At 34.9% G+C, this 21,663-nt stretch overlaps 1 protein-coding gene and 1 pseudogene across 1 annotated transcript; both read right to left on the reverse strand.

The window, feature by feature from the left end:
• Positions 1-559: 559 nt before the first annotated feature.
• LOC120172783 lies at positions 560-8,792 on the reverse strand. The gene is made up of 5 exons (XM_039180157.1): positions 8,519-8,792; positions 8,141-8,402; positions 6,703-7,575; positions 4,696-5,823; positions 560-3,461 (listed from the first exon to the last, which is right to left on the reverse strand). Exons 2-5 carry the CDS (start codon positions 8,328-8,330, stop codon positions 787-789), a joined length of 4,866 nt encoding a protein of 1,621 aa, XP_039036088.1. The 5' UTR covers positions 8,331-8,402; positions 8,519-8,792; the 3' UTR covers positions 560-786.
• A 1,796-nt stretch (positions 8,793-10,588) lies between these two features.
• On the reverse strand, positions 10,589-12,921 carry LOC120172784 (annotated as a pseudogene).
• Between the last annotated feature and the right edge of the window lie 8,742 nt (positions 12,922-21,663).

A 21,663-nucleotide genomic window follows, 5' to 3' on the forward strand; every position in this document is an offset into this window, starting at 1 on the left:
ATGGGTTATATAATTTTTAATAAAAAGAAAAAGAACCACCCTTAATAACCTATTATTTTATTTATTTATTTTATTCAACAATTCCAATTAATAATAATAATAATAATAATCTATTTAATTGTAAAATAAGATGGATCATTATTAAATTAAATAAAATTATATTATGCTTAAACATAATGCATGTTTTCAATTAGTACAAGTAAATTTACACACTTTAGATAAAATAAGGGTTATTTTTCTCTATTTAATCCTATTTTAGAAAGAAAAAAAAACATCTCCAATATTTTTTTTTTATCAATTTAATCCCAAAAACTTTTCGAATTCAGTTAACCCTAAACTCAAAGCAACGGCAATCCATTCCGCCACTACAAAAGTGCCTTCCAACTAAAAGAAAATAAAATCTCACCAACTATCCAATGCTCCCTTTTTCCATCAAACAATAGATCAAATGATAATAGTAACCCAACGAAAAATGTTCCTTCAGGTATATCTAAACAAAAATCGAAATTTCTTTCTGAATAACTAGTGAACAAAGTATATCGTTTACGACCCTTGCGTAAACAGAAAAATAGCAGGATTACCCCTCCTAATCTTTCACATATTATTTTTGTGTATTTCCCATCAAATACAACAAGTACAAAAACAGCTGCTACAAATACTTCTAAAGGCACCTAATATATATTTTCCTTCTACCAAAAAGGTCCCCGTCACGATTTTCATCAAAAAACAGATGCAAAGAAAAAAAAAATATTATACAGCGTGCAGCAAAGAATTATTTGGTATCTACTACCTGCGTATGTCCATGTCCCCCTTACCTCTCCACGACTCTTCCTCCCTCATTCTGCTCCCACTCTGCCCACCATATGCTTCTGTTTTCGCAAACTGCATCCGAAGTACAGCTACGGGATCAGAGAGATTAGAGCAGGAGCCCCCCATGACACTCATTCCAACCATTCCCCTTCCCTGCTGCGATAAATGTGAGATTGCATCATAGCCATTTTGTATTTGCATCTCCGAGTACATTCCTTGGTGATGATGCTTTACATCTGCAGCAAATGGTACGACCTTGGTATGATCATGGCCCCTGCGCGCTTGATAATCCACCATGGTGCTGGTGCTGCTTATTTCCCCTGGGATAACTGAAACGCCGTTCAAGTTTCTGTCGGTATTCCAAACAACAGTCTGCGATGCCTGATGCTCCCTTTGAGATGAGGGTGAAGGATAATTGACAAATGCAGCAGGATACTTTGCCACTAAAATAGCAGAGTCTGGCAAAGATGACAACCCAGTTTGTATCCTGTTGCTATCCCAGAAACCATAACTTCCATTGGGAACATTTTCAGGTGCAAAAATAATGTTTTCACCAACATTTGAGAAATTTCCATTTCCATTACGACCTGACAAGTTCGAATCTGAATATTCTGCACTTGGTTTCGAGAAATGAGCCACCGTTTTGTCATCATGGGAACTGGATTTGAGTATCTGACCGAACAGCTTGACATTACCATCACTGCAAGGTTCTTCTGCATCTGACAGACTCCGAAAGTGGGATTTCTGCCTACTGTTTGCTATCTCTAATTTCTGCACCAGCTGTGGAAGCTCAGCTGCTGGCTTTAAACCACTGCACTTGTAAAGATAATCTTGGGCCAAAAATGAGCCGGTAACACCCCTTTCTGATGTTGAATGCCTTTTAACTTCAGGCAACTGACTACAACCCACATCAACATTTATTTCTTTCACAGTTGGGATTTGCAAATCAGCAAGATCCACCAAAGGCTTTCCAGAAAATTGCTCAGGTTCGTGTCCACTAACAACTTTATGAACCTGTTTGTCTTCCGTCTCGGGAGAAGCAAGTGTTGGTGACAACCTATTTTGGTTGTGTATGTTCTCACATTGAGAGGTATCAGAATCATGTAAATCAGAAATTTTAGCAAAAGAGCTTTCATCTGGTAATAATAAGATAAAAGGCTTCCCAGCAGAACCTAAATCCAGCCGGACTTTATGCAGACCTTCAGTGTTGAAATTTTTATCAATGGACTCACCACCAGTTTCATTTGAATCCAGCCTACATATAATTTGACTGCCAGTCTCTGTACTGCATTTTGTATCATGGTCATCAATATCATCAGTACCATCTTCGGAAACTGGCCCTGTCTGGTCTACATCAGAAAAAATATATTCCACTGCCTCAGAATTTTTGCAATTTACTATCCTCCCATCATTTCCCTCTGATATGATCAGATCAGTTGGCAAACTCGCTTCCATGGTAGGATCCAATTCATCCACATTCATGCTCACAATAGTTGGAGGTAAGTTGTCTTCCACATAAGATCCCAACTTATCACCACAAATAACTGCACTCTCTAGGACACAAGCCTCTTCCGTATCAGTTCCACCACCGTTGGCATCATCACTCATGGGAGTACCCGTGTTTCTGGTTCTCTGATGCATCGAGTCAAGTCCAAGGCATTTACGAGCCTTGCTAAAGAAAACCTTGCACTGATTCTTGGATCTTGTACCAACACGACGTGAAATCATTTCAAAATCCTTACCATAAGAGGAGACAGCCTGTATAAAGATGGTTTTTTCCTCATCAGTCCAATGATCAGAATCCATTTCCCCACAACTCTCATCTGAACAGGTATCCTCAACATTCTGCAAGACATCAGATGGTGAAGGCCTTTTAACCATAGAACCAACTTTGTGGCACTTCCTGTCAGGATGGTAACTCTCTCCGGGACCGGCAGAACTAGTTATACAGGAACTCATTGCCTCTGAAGAGAAAGGACCACATATACCAGCTAAAACATCAGCAGCAACTGTATCTTCATCACTTCTAACAATATCAAAATTAGATGACCTTATAGCAATGCTATCATCAACTTGAGATGTTTTAGAAACAAACCGCCCTCCTAAAGTGATCCTACCAGAATATTTATCCCGGTTTTGAATGCTACTTTCTGCATGAACTGCTAAAACTGAAGCTGCACCGAGAACATCAAGGGATGCAGCATTTTCACGGCTACGTTTTTTCCCCGATGTCAACATGTAGGTATTCACAGCAGACTTCCCCTGCTTACCGAGATCATTCTTGTTCTTTGTTTTCTCAAAACATTCAGACTTGTGATTTTTGTAATAGAACTCCACACAGTCTGCAGTAGTCTTGTGATCAAGAAAGGAGGTAATTTTTCTAAAGTCCTTCCCAAAGGCAGTCAACTTATCTATAAAAATTTCCTTCTCCTCTGATGTCCAAGGATTGATCAAAGCTCTTTCCTTCTCAATAGCAAATGGATCTTCAACCAATCCATTAGTAGTGATAAACCTTGAAACCTTCTTCTCTTGCTCATCCAAAATTAATGCTGGCATTTTCAAAGCATTCCTGTGAATCCTGACATGGGAATCTGGTAGTAGTTTGCTAGCAGAATTGATCATCTCTGAAGGCTCCAGGACCAGATTTCCAGCTACAGAAACAACCCCAAATGTTAATCATGCACATCATCACAGATAACTTCATCTTTAAAAAAACAATCTTCAAGAACAGAAAGGAAAAAAGACAAAATTTAAAGAAAATCCAAGTCAAAAACCAGAGACTTAATATACTAACAAGGAAATATAAAAAATTACAACCACCAGGAGTAACATTTTTTTCTTAAATGAAAGCATTTTAGTGAAAAACAAAATATAAGAAGATAGTATCAATTCTTGCCAGGAGAACCGAAGCAATCAAGCAAATCCCATCTATGTCTAAAACATTCAATTTTAAAGTAGTTTTTGAAAACCATGATAAGAATATTCTTGCAGACAAGCAATCAGTGCTAACAGCGCATATAATACATAAGGCATTAAGGAAGATAACAATCCTACAATTTACAAATATCAACATTGGAGGGGAATGCAGTAACACCAAAATAATAAATTTCAAGCAATCATAATAAATGCAATGAGTTTCACCAGACAAAAGCTCAAAGTATGGTTGCTTTCTATTTTCTCCGAGAATCTCTAATACCATTAATGATTGGTCATTTATGAAAATGCATATAAAAGCCCTTTGTAACCAAGAGATAACTTGAACTTTGCAACATGTCAAACAGTGCATCTTCCACCACAAACAGAGATTTCATAATACAGAACAATGAACTGTTTCCCAGAACTAGCATTGTGCAATTCTTTATCAGAAAAGGATTGAAATGGAAGTCTTTATATACCTTGATAGTGTTGATTAATATTAGATTCAATTTCAACTGAACACAGTTCTCTTGACTTACCTTTATCATAAAAAATTTCAACATCTATTTACTTGGCCTGAGAGAACTGAAACTTGATTATCCACTTATCTCTATTGAAAATAGAAACCTAGCTTATAGTCCCCTTTTTCATTGAAGTTTTTCCTTTATTCTCGATAATGATTTTCAGCAACACTTCTATAGTAATTTCATTCCCAATAAAAAATGAAAAAGATGTAGTATCACAATTTAATCTTATGAAAAATTATCCTCAACATTTCACCTTATATGCATCCCAGGAGACAAATGATCAAAGATAAAAGGTAAGTGGAAAGAGATAGCTGATAAGAGAAGAGGAAACAATATACAAGACTCACATATTTTGAAACAATGCCACTCAAACCACATGCAAAATCACAACAAACTGGCATCAAATATAAAACATTCCAAACAGGGGGGGTCAAAAAATTACCAGGAGATGCAACTCGAGAACGAATGGAAGAACTTCCACCGTGAGACTCTGCACGGCATTTTTTCATCAAAAGCAAACGCATGTCTTCCTTCCATGCATTCTGATATGCTTTGAATTTAAATGTCAGAACTCTCTCCTTAAATCTTAAGTACTGCTTCCGAATTGCAATTTTTTCCCTGATTGCAGTATCAGACTGTGTGCATGCTACATTAGCAATTTCAGAAATCTCAATACCATTGAATCTTTTTGGCAATAGTTTATTAAATACATCAGAAGCTAAATTAGCCAATTCCTTATTAGTGGCCAATATTGTTTTGTACATATTATTCTCTCCACCAGCATCAGAGCATGAATATTCTGAAACAAGTACATCATTGTCAATCTTTTTTAGCACACTGACTTCTGCAGAAATGGTAGTCGCAGTCCCTTCATTACCTGAACCAGTACCTAAAATCACTTCCTCGATTGTCGTCAATTGAACAGAAACCAAATCACCAGAACATTCGTGGAACTTAACAATATCAGATGAAGAAACTGCTTTCTCCAATGACAATGGTTCCACAAATTTAGATGTTGCGGTTCCAGGACTATCAATATCCCCAACTTTAACGTCATCATTAACTTCTTCTTGGGAACCATTAGAGAGGTGCAGGTTCTCCACAAGAGCATCACAACAATCAATCTTCAAAGAGGCAGGTCGAGAGATCATACCGGATGCTGCCTCTTGTTCCCCACAAGCTTTCCCATGTTCCTCAACAAGAAGAGAACTAGATGTTGCTGGGCAAGGACATTCCTGTCTGGAATCACCTTTCAAAGACTTAAATTCATTTTCAAGTGAATCAATTTCAGATTCAGTCATCTCCAAAGCCTTCAAAACATCACCTTTCAAAAGTAGCAACTTTCTTATTGCAGTAGAGCGAACAAAATAAGAATCTATTGTACAAGGATCATCAGGTTGAAGCAAATTAATAAGAGAAGTGCCCATATCAATAATTGAATTGATATCCGACTTTTCTAAATTAAAAGAGGGTCCTAGATGATTTTGAGACCTAATACTTGGAGAACCGCATAAATTACTAATATCATTATCAATATTTGCAGATTTGCCAAATGACTTTTCTTCCAAACCTGCAACCAAGAACATTGAGGTAACAAATGAGAAGCATTCTCATTAAATCAAAAGCAAGAATAAAGATACAGGGAGGAAGGGAATCATTTAGCATCCAGCAATTTGATATTCTCCTATTAATTAGAAAAAAGAAAAAAACTCTAAATCGGACACGGTTTGGAAACCATAAATGCAAACATCCAATATAAAATCTACTATTAATAAGTGGAAGGACCCAAAATTGAATATACGACCACAAGAAATCCAATTTTGATTAGATGTGAGATAAACACCCAATTCTTCTAACACATGGGTAAAATTCTCAAATGGGAACAACCAATCCAGCCAGACATGTGACATTCTCATCCTTAATGACAAGGCCCTAAAATTCAACATAGATCGGCTTCATGCATCGACAAGTGAAACCTAACTGGTAAAAGGAAAATTGATATCACCTCATAAAACCATAGAGTTAACAGATAGTATTTACTCTGAGGGAGAAGTGGAGTGTCAAGAATGTATAAGCACTCAAATAATGGCTCCTAAAGCAAGGGAAATCAGCAAATTGCCATGCCAACGAAAAGAATCATATAACTGTTGAATTTTGTTATGGCCTTCCTTAAAAAGGTGTATCGAATGTATAATAACAGTATCAGTGTTCCAAAAATAATTAATTGGCATGGGGACCTGCTAAAACACTTGTGACCTGTGACTGCTTTATACATCATCCAAAAATATACATTTCATGTTACAAAAGGTCTGGTAGGAAGAGAGGTAGCAACAAATCAGGAACATAATTAAATAAAGAATCATGCCAAGACTGTGCAACTCCAAATATATACTTATTTTAGGTAATCTCCTTAAAACTGAATAAATATATAAGAAAATCTAATATTTACCAGGTGAGGAACTGCAAGCAACAGATGAAGGAGTTGCAGGAGAAGCACAGTCAGAAAATCTAAGGACTCCAGGGCTCTTAACTGCCAAGTTAGAACTCAGAGAATTTTTCCACTCTGCATTACAGACAGAAATTCTAGAACCACCTCCGCCTGTGCTGGTATCAGGGCCTTCAACTTTCTTTTTCTCATACTTGGCCAGACCCTCACCCCATGCAAGGCGTGCCTTCTTTCTTGACATTGTCACATCAGAAGGTCCGGCAGATGTGACGCATGTTGCTGCATCCGCAGAAGGAGACTGGATGGGGTTCAAAATTTTATGTTGCAACTCAAGTTTCCCTTCACCAGAATCTAAACCTCCTAAGCTCTTTGAGCTACTTGAATGGCTAAACCCTGACCCCCGTGAAGACAAGCTTCCAGAGCGACTCCACTTCAGAGGCTTCCAATCAATTGAGCCTACTGAACTCTCTCTCTGACAGTTTTGTCCAGGGCCTAACCCATGTACAGAACTTGGCTTATTATCATGCTGGCCTTTTTGAATTTGATCCCATGAGTTTACAAAGTTGGAATGAGTATGAGAATGGTAGGATGGCATATCATCCACTGACTGCCACTCATTATCGACATGATGAGGTCTCACAGGAGTGCTCGGGGAGCCATTGCAGCTTTCCCAAGAATGACCTCTCCAATCTCTCTGGCTATAAGACACACTGTTGTTTTCCACATTGTTTCGACCATATTTCCCATCTACATGAGAATCTAACTGATGGAAATTCTCATCATCCATGATCTTGTTGCCTGCTTGAGATGGGACATATCCACCATGACCACCATTTTCCTCAGCAAACAGGTGGCAACTGCCCTGCCTACCACGACCTTCATAGAAATTAAAGAAACAAAGAAAAGGTAACAAATATTAACATGTGCATCGTATGTATATCCTCCAAATGGGAGGGGTCAAAAATTCATACACCCAAAAGAGAGAAATATTTAGTAGAAAACTAAAATCCTCCATAAAACCCAAAAAAAAAAAACCCAAGTAGAATACTATAAATTAAAATAAGAATCTCAATTTATCAGAATGTAAGTCTATGTTCTTCTGACTGAAAAATGGTAATCAAAATTCCTATCCCTAATGAAAAGAAAACCCTACCTAGAGTCAAGAACGTTGATTACTTAAATAAAGCAAAACGAGCAGGAAAAAACTACCTGGGAAAAAAGAAAAATCCCCATTACTTAGAATGAAGATATATATATAATCTCAAGTAATACAAGACATTAAAAAATCAAATATTCCCAAAACAAACTAAAAAAAAAGTCCTTAAAACCCACGGATCTGACCAGTCCTTAATTCCTAACACCATAAAATCACGAGGATTTAAATTTTAAAATAAGAAACCACGGGTGAAACAAACGGAAAAAAATGATAAAAATAACTTACCAGGAGGATGACGGAAGTCGCCGGATCCCCAACGAGTAAATTCTCTAAAAGACCCATGCTGATAAGGCGACATCAAAGAGGAGTCTCTCCATCGCTCTGTCAGTGACTGCTGAGGCAGCGACTGCGTCCTCTCGTGCTTCCTCTCCCTGTAAAAATCCTTCCGATCCCAAGGCAACGGTTCAGGCGGCATCAAATCGCATGAGGCAGCCCCACCCCAACAAAAACGCCACTGATTTTCTTCTTTTACCCGAATTACCGAACCCTAAACAAACCTATATTCCAAAAACCTAAGAATAAAGAAAATAATCTTCTTACTAGGGCTTCTCAGTTCCAGAAAACTTCAAATAAACTTATACGCTTTTTCTATGACAAACTTACCAAACCGGGTTTCGCGGTCTCAGTAAACGGGTCCAACTCCGTTGAAACGATCTCCAGCCTCCGAAAGGTTTTCTTCAATCGGGTAGAACCGAAGAGTGAAATCTTCTAGGATTTTTTAGGCGCTTCTTGGTTGGAGGCTTGTTTGGAAAGAAAATCTAAGGCGAGAAAGTGAGAACATGAAGGTAAGAGCCGATATGAGACAACGAAAGCCCTACAGAGAGAAAAGGAGGATGAGAGAGAGATAAGCATGGCGTCCGTACCTCAACGCTGCTATTAAACCGAAATTGAATCAATTTTCACGTCCGATAAATTAAAAATATTATTTAAAGTAAATTACCTACCCCTCATTTATTGCTCCTAAATTACCCTTAAATTTGATTGAAAATAACGACTCAGTCACTTCCTTTTTCCTATTGACTGATTTGCCCTCGTTAGATTTCCCGGCAAAACTTGCGTGTGGTTTATTGATATCACATAATTAAGGGACACGTTACCTTTTGCTCCTTAAACTTGATTGTTTTTCAATTTGATCCTTAATTATTTATATACACATTAGTTTTTAAATTTAATAAAAAAAGTATTTTTAACAATGTGATATTATGATATTATATCGTATTGTAGCTAGCAAAAGCAATATATATTTGATTTTTTAAAAATCATAAAATTTTATATAACATTCATGTACTTATTTCATGTTCTATAATATTATTTTGTATAATCTTCTAATATTTGTAATTTTAAAAAAATATAAGAAAAATAGTTGTCAAAATCAAAATATTTTACCTATATAGCACAGAAAAAACTTAAAAATCAAAAATAATATTAGCTGATTATTTATTAAAATATCATGTTTTTAATTTTATGCAATATAAAAACATATTATATTAATCATATTTTTAAAAAAATATATCACATCAACTATATCTTTCAAAATGCGTCTAATAAAATATGTGTTAGATGTATAACAATCCGAGATGAAAAAAATAAAAATCAAATATTTTATAGATCCACAATTTACTTCTATAGTGATTCATACAAGTTGCGGTAAACGACATTCAACTCTTCGTTAGGATCTCGTCGCAAAATTCTTGTACATGAAATAAAACAAAACGATTAATAACATAGAAAATTATTCTATTTAATGATTAAAAAGAGTATAGAATCAACGATTGAAACCGACTTAAGGCCTGCAAATACGTAATTTCTTTAAGACATATTTTCGGCTACTCCATGATGCATGAGATCTTTGATCGTTTGTCTCCTAAGATACAACAACGAGATGATCAGTGCACAGTAGCACAACTGTTGAGATTGCGAACTAATTATTGCCTTCGCCTATCACTAAAAAATAGAGAAAATAATTCTTTTTAATTGGATTTTGAGTTGTTTTTGAATTGTATTTAACTTAGTAGGTTAACACAGTATTTATAGGGTTCACATTGTGAACAATTAAAAAAAATTGACCTAATGAAATATTAATGAGAATCAAGCAATTAAATAATTTCTAAAATTATTGTTTTAATTAAAATAACATTTTAATATTTATCATTTTAATTCCAAAATAGATTTTGAAAATATATTATCTATTTGAGGAAAATATCTCATATTTGAGTTAAAATATCCTCAAGCCCACAAAGAGCTAGAACGGTTCCGACATTCACGTTACCCACAAAGTGCATGTCGTGCATGTCTGCACATTTACAAACCAACTATTTACTCCACATTTTCCTCAATAACGTTTAGATCAATTTCTCATTCAAGACTCTAATATTATCGATTTATTTTTACAATCCCCACATGAATTAAATTGATCATTTTATTAAAACCATTTTGACTCGACGTGGTAATAGACTCTACAATCGATAATTGAATATGATAGATAGATGTCTTCCTTTGAACATTCCCTTGTGACAACATATTTACTTTACTAACTGTCCAATAGACGTGATGTCTTTGAACTGTTATATCGTTTGTGTAAACGATGATATATTTTCACACAACTACCCTTCTGACAAAAATTTTAGTTTTCATGGGTATGTCCTTAAAACCGTTGACATAGCCTGGCTCAGCAAGAGTTTGAAAGAATCATGAGTCGGGTTTTTTTCCCATAAACATCTCTAGCAAAAGAATGCCATAACTGTACACATCACCTTTTGTTGACACCTTGCCTCCCATGGCATATTCTACAATCAATTTATGACGAATTATATAGTAACATTTGGAAAACTGCTTCCAGATTATATGTTTTGTTTTAGATTATGTTATGCTAAGATGAAAAATATGTAAAGAATGATTATAAGAACATAAAATAAATAAATAAATAAATAAATAAAGTGAACTGACCTGGTGGAGCATAACCAATAGTTCCTCTTAACCCAAGGGAGCTTGACTGATTAGAAGAATAGTTAAGCATGTATGCAGAAATTATTTTTGCCAATCCAAAGTCACCTAGATGTCCAACCATTTCCTCATCGAGTAGAATATTGCTTGGCTTGAGGTCACAATGAATGATTTGTGTTTCACGATAGCGTTGTAAATATTCGAGTGTATGAGCAACATCTATGGCCACACTTAACCTTTGGAAGAAGTTCAGGATTCCCATCGTCTTTGGTTCATTCATAACAGTAGATTGATGCAACCCAGTCCTCTAAGCTTCCATTTACCATGAACTCATAAATTAAGGCTTTAAAATCATTTCCTTGATAATCAACACCTGAAATGGCTGTTAATACCTTGACAAGATTCCAATGTCAAATCTTCTTCAAGGCCTCGCATTCAGCCAAGAAGCTCATCGACGCTCCACGATTCTGCAGATTAAGCACTTTTACAGCAATATCTTCTCCACTCTCATTAAGATTTCCTTTGTATACCGAACCAAAACTTCCTAAACCAACCAAATTTTTAATTGATAATCCATCGGTAGCCCTTACAATGCTTTGGTATGATAACTGTAAAAATGAATTTTCAGCATAAGTTTCTGTTGGCTGTTGTTCTTTCTTCTTTCTAAACAACAAGATGAGAAGAATTAACAATATCAAAGTCACTCCTAAAATAGGAGCAACAATTGAAATTCTTCATTGTAGACGAGTGGTCGATGAAGTTTTTGAATTACATCTAAACAAGTTTAACCAGTGTTTTGAAAACCGGACCGGTCCGGCCGATTCAACCGAGAACGTTGCCTAGTCCGGTTCAATCTACACTGGTTGAACTGCTACTAGTGAACCGGCCAGAACCGCTGAACCATTCGAACCGGACCGAATGAAAACCGGAAAAAACCGCCAATTTTGTTTTGTTTTTTTTTTAAAAAAAATTAAACCAAACGACGTCGTTTGTTAAACGAGCCACGTCAAACTCGAGTATTATTGAGCTCGACTCGAACTTGAAAACTTTAAAAGTAAGCTAAAAATTATCAAGTTCAACTCGAACTCGAAATATAATATTGAAACTTGAACTCAAAAAGGCTTGAACTCAAAAAAAATTTAGAAGCTTGATTAAAGCCTAAAATTCGAGCTTGATTGAAGTGAAATAATAGTTCACTCAATGCTCACCAAAAGGCTCCATGATTTTGAATGCTAAATCACCTCTATTATTTATAGAAGCTAGTAGGGATGTTCTTCTATGTTTCTTACCCATGTGAGATTGTTTTTTTCTCATATTTTTACTCTTTAGGCTTTTGGGATGCTCTTCTATGTTTTTTAGCCATGTGAGATTGTTTTTTTTTTAAATTAAACCAAACAATATCATTTTGTTATGATTTTTTAGCCCCAAATTTATTTTTTGATTATAATTATATAATTATATTTATTATTTAATATGTTTTACCTTAAATATTATGTTGTAGTTAATTTGAATTATTTTGTTTCACTTGATTTTATGGGTTTTAACTTATATATGTTATAACTTGCTTTGAATATGACTTGTGATATAAAAAAAAATTTATCAAATATTTTTGGTATTTTTATTTAATTTTTAAAATAATTATGACGTCGTCCGATTCTTCCGACCGATCGAACCGGTTCGATCGGTTGAACCAGTGAACCGGTAGCATGACCGATTCACTAACAGGTCCGGTTATGAAAACCATGAGTTTAACTCAGCGATGCCTCCTCAAAGCTTATTGTTTCCTTCAACAAATGTAGCACTTGCATTCTTAAAGACTCCTTCATTCGGTATAACTCCTTCAAAATCATTAAAAGATAGATTCAAATACTCCAATGCCCCAAAGCTTACAAGAAATTCTGGAACCTTAACATAAAGATTATTGTCAGATACATCCAATGCATGAGGCCTTTCAATGAACTGAACGATGGTGGAATTGGACCTTCAAACAAATTCCCATTCAAGAACAGCTGCTCTAGGCTAACACAGCTTCCAAGGCTGCTTGGAAGCAAACCAGATAACATGTTTCGAGAAACATAAAAGCGACCTAGATTTTTCAGTTTTTCTACTTCGACAGGAAGTTCACCAGTTAAATAGTTTGATGAAAGTCTAGTTCAATGGACAAGGATGAGAGGCCAAATACTTCATGGGGTATTGGTCCACAAAGATTGTTGTAAGAAAGATCCATTCCAATCAAATTTTGGCAGTTGCCTAGACTAGAAGGAATGCTGCCTTGAACATGGTTAACATCTAAAGCGAGTTTGGTTAAAGCTGTTAAATTTCCAAAGGAAGGGGGAATAGTCCCTTGGAGAAAATTCCTATGAGCAACAAATGTGTATAGCTTCTGAAGCCTCCCAATATGAAGGGGAATGGGACCTGATAGTTGATTTTGGTATACTGCTATCACCTCTAAATTGAAGAGATTTACAATCCCATCCGGATTCTTCCTGATATTTTGTTCTGTTCTATCCTTATGCAAAAGAGTGATTGAAAAATTACTAATGCATGTGGGGAATAGCCCTCCAAAATTATTTTGGTTTATAAATAGAAATTTTAGTTTGGTATTATTGACTAAAGTGCAGTGAAAGTTGAGGTCACCTTCCCTCTCATGCCCCAAATGGTTTCCACTTGGTTGAAGTAAAGACAACTCATCCAGCTTTTCTTATGAAGGCACATTTCCACTGAATTTGTTATCTTGAAATTGAAGTGCATTGAGATTTGAGGCATTGGATATTGAAAGTGGGATTTGTCCTGAGATTTGGTTTCCCGCTACAGAAAAGAATTCAATGTATGGCATCGTAATAGCTAGGTTAGAAGGAAGAGTACCATGAATGTTGTTTACACCAACAGAAAAGAAGCTGATGTTGGAGAGATTGAACATGAAGACAGGAACATTACCAGAAATTGCATTTATTGGTACTGTGAAATATGAAAGATTTGTCAATTTTCCAAGAGCTTCTGGTAGAATCCCAGTTAATCCATTAGCCGCCAAATCAAGTTCCTCCAGGGATGACAAGTTCCCCAAGGAAGGTGGGATACTACCTCTCAAACTGTTGTTTCTAAATCTCAAGAATTTCAGGTTTGCAATAAACCCAGAAGAGCAGGCATTTCTCCAGTTAGCTGATTACTCCTCATATCAACGATTTTAAGCTTAGAACAAAGAGATAAATTGGAATGAAGTTCACCGTTAATGGAGTTATTAGCCAATGCTAGTGTTTCCAGTCTCCTTAAACGACCTACTTCTTGAGGAATATGGGTGAAGAAGTCGTTTACCTTCAAACTTCAACTCCCTGAGAAAGCTCAGGTTTCCAATGTATGGTGATAAAGATCCCGAGAGTTTTAGGGATTCCAGTTCCAGCTTGGTGACTTTCTGATGTTTGAGACTGCATGTAACACCACGCCAACGACAGAAGTGACTCCAACTATTCCAGGATAATTCTGATTTGATCTCCGGTTATCTTGGCTTTGAATTGGAGTAAAGCTTGTTGATTAGTCTCATTTTCTCTGGCAAAAGGGATTGATGTTGTTAAACCAAGCAAGTTGAAGCAAGAGAGAAGAATTGTAAGTTGAACGAAGAGGAGGATAAAAGAGGTGGACGCTTCAAAATGCTTTTTCGATATCTCCATCAACCTGAATCAATTTCTTAATTGATTTGTATTTGAGAGTTATTTGTTCATCAACAAGAACCCGAGTCTATTTTACAAGGTCACTTGAACTAGTTTTCCTGGGGTTGTTTTCATCACCCATGTTTTTCTCTTCTTTCTTCTTTCCATTTATCTTCCTTTGGGATTGGGAAAGGATAATTTTGTATACGGTCACTTTCAAAACTGCGTGTAATGACCGCAACCTAATAAATCTTCCAAGCAAATAAGAAACTTTGAACATTGGCAATTACGGAGGACACTCAGTAGCAGGATTTAAATTGTGGTTGATTTCATCATAATTACGGATATAACATGCCTTATTACAATGATTATGTGAATTATAGTCATGTAATAACGGTTTCAGATGATACTATCATCATTATATAACAAATATTATTACTATCACGGATCACTATTTAAATCCCTGCTCCATAGGGTTACAATCATGAAAAGGGACAAATACAATATTAGCAATGAAAATCTCAAAATTTGTAGCTTAAACACGACTTTGTCTCATCAAGAAACAAGGACCACTTGACATTTGGGGCAGTGTTTGCTTCAGCGAACAGAACAAAGAGGATGTTATAAGAGTGATATATAAGTTCCTGTAGTTCTGCCGCGCGGCAAGACAGATTTTAAACTAAAATGTTATCATGTTAAGTCTAAAAAATTATACAAATAGTAAGAATCTCGGTTACAATCGAAAATGTTATATTGCGACATGTTTTAACCTAAAATGTTACTTACCCTACTTTAAAAAGTTACACATTTATTAATAATTTTGATTACAACCGAGAATATTGCATAAGTTTCTAAGTTTAATTAGTTGAATGGCTAGTTGGGTGATGCTCGTGAGCATTGCAAAACTAGGCTTCTCATGTGACAGTATCCATAGCTTTTGCTATTGTATTTTGACAAGAAAGAAGGGAAATTCCCTCTTAATGTGTCCAATGAATGTGTGAAATTAAAATTAGAACAACCAGATATATTGAAAGGGATTTCAACCGGGGTTAGTTTGTTGCTCTCTGTTTTTGGAGGCCAATTTCTTGAGGCAATTCTCGACCGAAGCTGTTGTTTTAAAGGCACATAAAATCAGGAGATCGTTTAAAATTAGATAATTAATAGAAAATACAAACAAAACAACTAAATCATATGAGAATTTCCAATGTTGCAGGTACCTAAGGTTCCATAATATTAATTTGGTCAGACAAAATTGCAGTCATTCTGGTTTATTCACATTGCATCTGGTATTTGCAGAACTACACTGTTTTCTCCTATAAAACTCCGCTTTCAAAAGATATATGTAGGAATAAGATCCAATTACATAGTATAATTTTATAAAGATTTAGGATGGGCGAAAATATGTGGTTGAGATTAACAATTGAAAATGAGAAGATAATCACTGAAAAATAACAAGAACTTAATCTCATACATCTATTTTCACTTATTTAACGGTCTTAAATCCGTTTGTTGTTAGTTTTAATGTTGTTAATTCGTATGAAAATGATTAAGAAAACAAAACACAAACAAACAAATACAAAGTGAGAGAAAAAGATAGCAGAGAATAGCCCACAAACAAGCAAATCTACACTAACTGGTTCATCATTTTGGCAAAAGATCACTTATATTTATCGTTATCATCTTATCACTTTCAGATTTTGAATTAATATTTAAGGTCGTCAAGTTCAACCCATTTCCTTAAATTCAAGTAGTTTCTTCCATTTCCATCCCCTCCAAATACCATTAAAATTGCTTGATCAACCTATGTAAATATATATCAACCATGCATATGTTTTTGGCATCACCATAAAGCATCATGACATCCATGTATGTATGTATCATCTATGTGCCTGGCTCCCTCATTTGCCATTTGTAGAACCTATCAATCATCGATAGTCTCCGTGAATGGCGTATGAGGAGCCAAGCATATACTCCTACATATATGTGTGTGTGGATATCATCTTTTGCAGACTTACTATTTTCTTGTTTTTTAATGAACTGAATAACTTCAAGGTACTTCACTTCCCTCATCTTCCAGCATAATATCTACTGTGACATGCAACCATGCATATATTTTTGGCTTCATCGTAAAGTATCATGACATCCATGTATGTACGTATCATCTATATGCCTGGCTCCCTATATGCCATTTACTAATCTATCGATCATCGATGGCATTGTGAATGGCATATATGGAGCCAATCATATACTCCTACACATTAATATATGTCTGTGGATATATATATATATCTCATCAATATATATCCCATAATGCACCAATACGTAGCATCCTGTGCCCCCAACACAACAACTTTGAGTCTCGTATTATAACCCAACACGGTTTCCACCTCAACAAATAGGTCATCAAACAACACCTTATTATTGCTAAAATGACTGTAAAACCATGCATTAGCGTTGACAGGTCAAGTAAACGAATAGATCAAAAATTAAATAAATAAACATTGTATCGTGATAAACTACTATCCCTATACCGGATGATGTTCTCGAGATTAACACAATATTTTCAGAAATCATACATAAAAAATTTGAATTGGACGATGATGGTATTGCTCTTTTCTACGACAAAAATCGAAAAGAATCAATGAACTTTGAAGTGTGGAGAAAAAAATAGAGAAATGAGATTTTTTAGTGTGTTGAAAAAGACTGAAAGCCTTGGTATTTACAGGCTGAAATCTCCAACATAAAACGGATAATGATGTTGATATAAAACCTGAAATTATGTAGTTATTCTTACCGACCCAAGCATAAGCACAAATCGGATGACGACGACGACGACAATACGAGTGTGTGAGGATCTTGTCACTCTGCATTCAAGAAAAAAATAGAAAAGGAAATAGCTTCTTATAAACTCCCCTAGAAGCACTTTTCTTTCTAATATAGGACATGAAATCAAAACATATGAGTAGAAACAATCTCCTTGCGCTAATTCTCGAAGCCTTTAAAAAGAATAAAACCCTCTTTTCACTATTAAAATCACTTAATGAGCTCGTCCTTTGCATAACTTATAACGATTACAATAAATATATCCAAATAATTATAATAAGGTTCAATTAACACACCCAAATGACTATTTGAATCAATGTTTACATTGTACCAACATAATTATCATTAAATCAATGCTTCATCTCTGGTATTTATTTGATGTTGATTTCTTCTATTTGTAATTTTTCAAAAAAGATTAAAATCTTCAATCTTGATGTCTAAATATATATTGTTATATCTCCTTCGCAGTTCTCGTTAGATTATACCTCCGAAGTTCTTTGAGGTCGTCATGACTCAGCTATTTTCATTAACAAATACTATGATTATTCTAATAGAAACTCAACCGCTAACACTCTACACTATAAATCTTAGTTCGTCATTAAATCAAACAACATTATTTTAAAATTGTAAGAAATTAAACTCAACTTTGCAACCATATGTTGGCAAGGAGAATTGTGTAGAAGCTACTTGAATTAGCATGTGCATATAAAAGTGGGAAAAATATAAACCACAAAATAATGGAGGCATCAACCAAAGAATTTCACCACGGCAAGGAATTGAAGATTAATATGTAATATTTACGAAGTCAAAAATGACAGCACTTGAATAATAATGGAGGCAGCACGTGCATGCTTATTAATTAAGCATATTAAACGTAGCATTAAAGTAAATTAAGGTGAAAATCTAGAGTCCATAAGTTGGTTATATAGCCAACAATTCAGAGTATTTTTAGTCGGTTAAGTTTTCCCATATATATATATATATATATATCGATAGCTTTAGTAAATAAGTTATATACGAGTGAAAAAAAAAATAAATAAATAAATAAATACAACAGATATAGTGAGTAAAGCTTAGCTAAGTTTGTATTAGCAGCGTGGGAAAACTAACCAAAAGTTAATGTCGGGATAATGTCATTATAACGTAGATTGTTCGTATCAATAATATCATTGAGTTCAGGGCCAGTTCTGGGTATTTTTTTGGCCCGGGGCGAAATAAAAGAAATGGGCCTGTAACCCCCTCAAACCGATGCAGGTAACCTGATCCGATCTAGAGTGTCACATTAGGGCCACAGAAGCGACCCACTGTAAAATAGCAGAAAATTTAAAACTTTTTTTAAATACATGTAAACTTATAAAATCATTTATCAATATTAAAAAATAAAACAGATTTTCATATTCATATATAAAACAAAATACAATTACATGCCCCCTAATCATATGTACCGTACTCTGCAAGCAATGCCGGAAGAACTCCCTTACTGAAGTTGATCACTGCACTGGTACAATTCTTTTAACCTGCAATGGTGAGTAATAGAGTGAGCTTCGGAAAGCTCAGTAATACAGAACTACCAGATGATGCTGAAGAACGTCCAGATACATATAAACATATATTTCCTTATCGGTTCAGATATCTATAGATCTTTATGTTAAGCGAAAATCATACTGATATTTCAGTTGATAATGGAAAATTAACTTTCAGTTCAGAGAAATATTTCGGATGACTGAGTTCAGGAGATCAGAATAGGTTATCTAGTGTGTTCCCGTAAAACCAGTAAAAAAATACAGATTATTTTAAAACACATATATATACCTCATCCTTCACGAACAAAATGTGTAGGTTCCCCAGAACCATACAACCCCTTCATGTCCAGTAAGGCCATGAGCACAAAGCCGAGGAACCTGCAAGTATTCTTCCTCCAACAATACCCCCAATAAAACATATTTCGTCCGTAAACGGATATATCAAAAATCAAAACATATTTCAGGTCAAATATCAGATCAGAATCCATGTCAATATCATATCAGAATCCAGGTCAGGTATCATAACATAATTCAAATCAGAAATCAGATAAAATATTCAAGTGATTAGGGAACACACCAGAGTTTACAGATATTATTTAGAGGTACTGGATAATCTTATTAGGCATAGAAACACAGATCTTCAGTATGTCGATAGAATGTTGGAATTTAGAATCACTATTGGAAGAGATTAATAACTGATGGAATCATCATTTATTCAGAATGAGACTTGAGCTAATAAGGAAGAAATGAAGGTTCATGACATTTACAGTCTATGTCGATTGATTTCATTATCAAACAACTTTAGATGAATATTTCCCACAATTAATGCTTGTCGACTGGTCAATTCATTGTCCTTACAGGGTATTTACACTTTAATACCACAAATTCTAGTCCATAAATTATCTTCGGAATCATCGTTGAATAAATCTTCCAATGTCTTTATTTCATGTTCATGCTTCCACTATATCATGAAATGCTGACGTGCTTGATTTGTAGTTCATGATCCATAAGAACATTATCTCATGTATGTTCATTAACGTTTCTAGACTCATCCAAATCACTTACTTAATCATTAGTCCTTGAGGTTACTTAATTCATTTAGCAGTCAAGGCCATTCTAATTATTTCGAGGTTTTCCAGGGTAATCCAGACGTTTCTGAATTTCGGATACATATTGTACTTCCGTTCAATTCAATTTGGTCTTCGTGGTTGATTTTTCTAACAAATATCAAATTCTTACTACTGAATGCGATCTAGAGTTCAGCTGAGCTGAATACTTCCAAAATTATCATCTAGCCAAACTTGATAATACAAACACGCATTCAAGTGACATCTATATTGTTCAGGTACTGATATAACACTAGCATTGGTTACTCAGCTTAATATGTGATCTATAACTTTTAAGAGCAATACCACATCCATGTTTATTTGGATTCCTTAATTAATCCAACACCTCTGCTTAGTTTAGGTCATAAGGGTGTTTTGGTCATTCTAGTGCTCATTTTCATTCCATTCTTTTCAGAGCTCAAGGATATCCAATCATTCCTGAGCTTGGTGATATTCTTGAGTTATTTCTATTACAAGGGTATTTTGGTCATTTTATAGATCTACGGTATTTCAATCTTTTCCTTCCATCCGGTCTTATTATTTAATTTAATCTTATCATTTACTTCAGTCCTTTCAAACAATCCTGACAAAAGAGCACCATTGATAAATCATTCTTTAGGTATTTACTTATAACTCGGATATTTTCGAGTCAAGTGCCTTCTCAGATTTTACAAACGGAATATCAGGAATTTTTCTGCACTAAGTCAGGATCTTAACAATCAAATCCGTACTTAATCGAGTTAAGTATGAATCCTCAAAGTACTTTCTCATTCAGGGTCAACTCGGACTATTTTACCTCTCAAGGGCATTTTTGTAATTTCTTAACCAGATAATTTTGGTATTAACTCTTAAAAAAATAATATAATTTAGAGATCTTATAATTAATTGTTTTCTTGATCATTCTCTGATCTTGAAATGATTCACTTAACAGACTTCTAGTATCTTGCACAAACCCTCTTGGGGTTAAAAACCGATTATCCAAATTTTCTAAGCAAACTAGTATTTCTTATACACATCTGTAGTTTTATCAGATCAATAAGTCTTTTCAGAGTTATTAATCAACTTCCATGAACAATTCTTATCATTTTACAACATAGGGGTATTTTCATAATTTTACTTAATCGAAATATTCTCATAATTTATCATCCAAGTACCTTTAATGAGATAAATTATAATCTACATATCCATGGTTGATTCCTTTATCACTTAATTCCAGAACTTGTAATTTAATTCCAACTGTCCCCCAATTCTTATAATAGTCATCGGAGCCATATTCAGTTACCTAGTTTCTACCGCATTCGTATCGAGCGTAGAACTTCATTAATTACATATATGAGACCAAACATTTCCATTCATGCATTTATCAATACCAACATGTTCTATAAAGCATAAAGAGGTAGTAATGTATTACCTCGATTTCTGTGCCATACTAATCAACCATTAAATTCCATTTGAACACCCTCGATCTTGAAATCAACTTCCAATAATTCCTCAGAACCATATCAACAAAAATTACATAAAAAACGGAGCTTAATTTCGAAAAACGGATCGAATCGGGTGATAAATCAATTTAAAATAGCTTACCGGGTTTGAATTTGATGAAACGGTCTTCGGATTCGGAACGTCAAAAAACATAAAATATGACTTTTCAAAAAATTTGACTTTTCGATCAAAGTCAACAGGTTTGACTGGCAATTTCGAGGTTTTCG

Source organism: Hibiscus syriacus, unplaced genomic scaffold, assembly GCF_006381635.1.
Source record: "Hibiscus syriacus cultivar Baekdansim isolate YM2019G1 unplaced genomic scaffold, ASM638163v2 tig00111877_pilon, whole genome shotgun sequence".
NCBI classification, from domain to species: Eukaryota; Viridiplantae; Streptophyta; class Magnoliopsida; order Malvales; family Malvaceae; genus Hibiscus; species Hibiscus syriacus.